The following is a 1,420-nucleotide window of genomic DNA, read 5'->3' on the forward strand; positions in this document are numbered from 1 at the left end:
AACTCCGGCTGCCTGCCACTGGTATGTTTTTTTTTCTTTTGTTTTTCTCTCTGTGTTTCCTCTTTTCCACGCACCGTGCCAGGTTTCTTTTCCCAAGTACCACAACCTCTGCGAACGCCACTTCCGGCAAGCAAGCGGAATTTGGAGAACGCCTGCTGATGACCAACCAATACCTGTGGATCGCCATCGTTGGCGGCATCGTCGCCTTCCTCACCGGATGCGGTGTGGGAATGAACGACCTTGCCAATGCCTTTGGCACGACGTACGGCTCCCGCGTGTTGACGCTGAAGCAGATTATTGTTCTTGCCTCCGTCTGCGAGTTAGCTGGCGCCGTATCTCTAGGCGGTGAGGTGACCTCCACGATCTCCGGCGGCATCGCCGACGCGTCACAGTTTGCGGGCGAGCCGTACGTTTTGATGTACGGCATGCTCTGCGCTCTGGGTGCTGCCTTTTTGTGGCTGCTGCTCGCGACTATCTTGACCCTCCCCGTCTCCTCGACGCACAGCATTGCGGGAGGCATCATTGGGTTTGCACTCGTGTACAGCGGCGCCAGCGGTGTTTCGTGGTCGAAGAAGACGAGCGACTTTCCCTTTGTCTCGGGTGTGGTGCCGATTATTGCGTCGTGGTTCATCTCGCCGTTGCTTGCTGGCATTACCGCTGCGACTGTGTACAGTATTATCCGAGCGTTGGTACTCCGTCCGGCGAACTCTGTGCAGCGGGCGTTGTATGCCGTCCCGGTCATAGTGTGTGTGGCGTTCTTCCTGGAATCGTTTTTTGTGCTGTTCAAGGGCGCCAAGGCGCGCCTCCACTGGCCCGTAGAGAAGGCCCTGTGGGTTGCGGCCATCATTGGCGTTTGTGCCGGTATTATCTCGGTTGCTTTCATTCCTCTGCTGAGGCGCCGCGTGAGGTGGATGACGGAGAGGGCTGAGCAGCAGGCGGCGGAGGCGGCTCGCTCCGCGGCGGAGGCGGAGCAACAAGCTGCGGCTGGTTCTTTCGCAGAGGGGGAGGGTGCCCCCGCGGCTGACGGCACCTCGCCTGGGAATATGGCAGCGGGGGGAACGATGGTCGCCGAAGCGAAGGCGGCAAAGATGTCCAACGAGCCCCTCACAGGGTCCATCGTGGGCGTCTCGGATAACAGCTCCAACAACGGGTGCCAGGTGACGGAAAGTGAGCTACCGTTTACTGTGCAGCTGTTTGACAACCGCGCGGAGTACGTGTTCCGTTACCTGCAGGTGTTCACCGCAGTCTGCGCATCCTTTGCGCACGGCGCGAGCGATGTGAGCAATGCGATGGGGCCGTTCGCCGCCATCTACGCCATCTATAGGACTCAGACGGTGGTGGCGGTGAGCGATACGCCAATATGGATCTTGTTCCTTGGCGGTGGTGGGCTTGTGCTTGGTCTTGCGACGTTCGGCGTGAG

General features: G+C 59.5%; 1 protein-coding gene across 1 annotated transcript in view; it reads left to right on the forward strand.

Moving 5' to 3' along the window:
- Positions 1-158: 158 nt before the first annotated feature.
- Positions 159-1,420, forward strand: part of TraAM80_06926 (phosphate-repressible phosphate permease) — a gene marked incomplete at both ends in the record, with an annotated part of 1,332 nt that continues 70 nt past the window's right edge. Inside the window, one exon of the mRNA XM_029383748.1 lies at positions 159-1,420. This exon is cut by the window's right edge and continues 70 nt beyond it. Coding sequence (XP_029236429.1) covers positions 159-1,420 — 1,262 coding nt within the window.

The sequence above is a fragment of the Trypanosoma rangeli genome (assembly GCF_003719475.1).
Source record: "Trypanosoma rangeli strain AM80 chromosome Unknown Tra_15.4_contig_00268, whole genome shotgun sequence".
Classification (NCBI taxonomy): Eukaryota; Euglenozoa; class Kinetoplastea; order Trypanosomatida; family Trypanosomatidae; genus Trypanosoma; species Trypanosoma rangeli.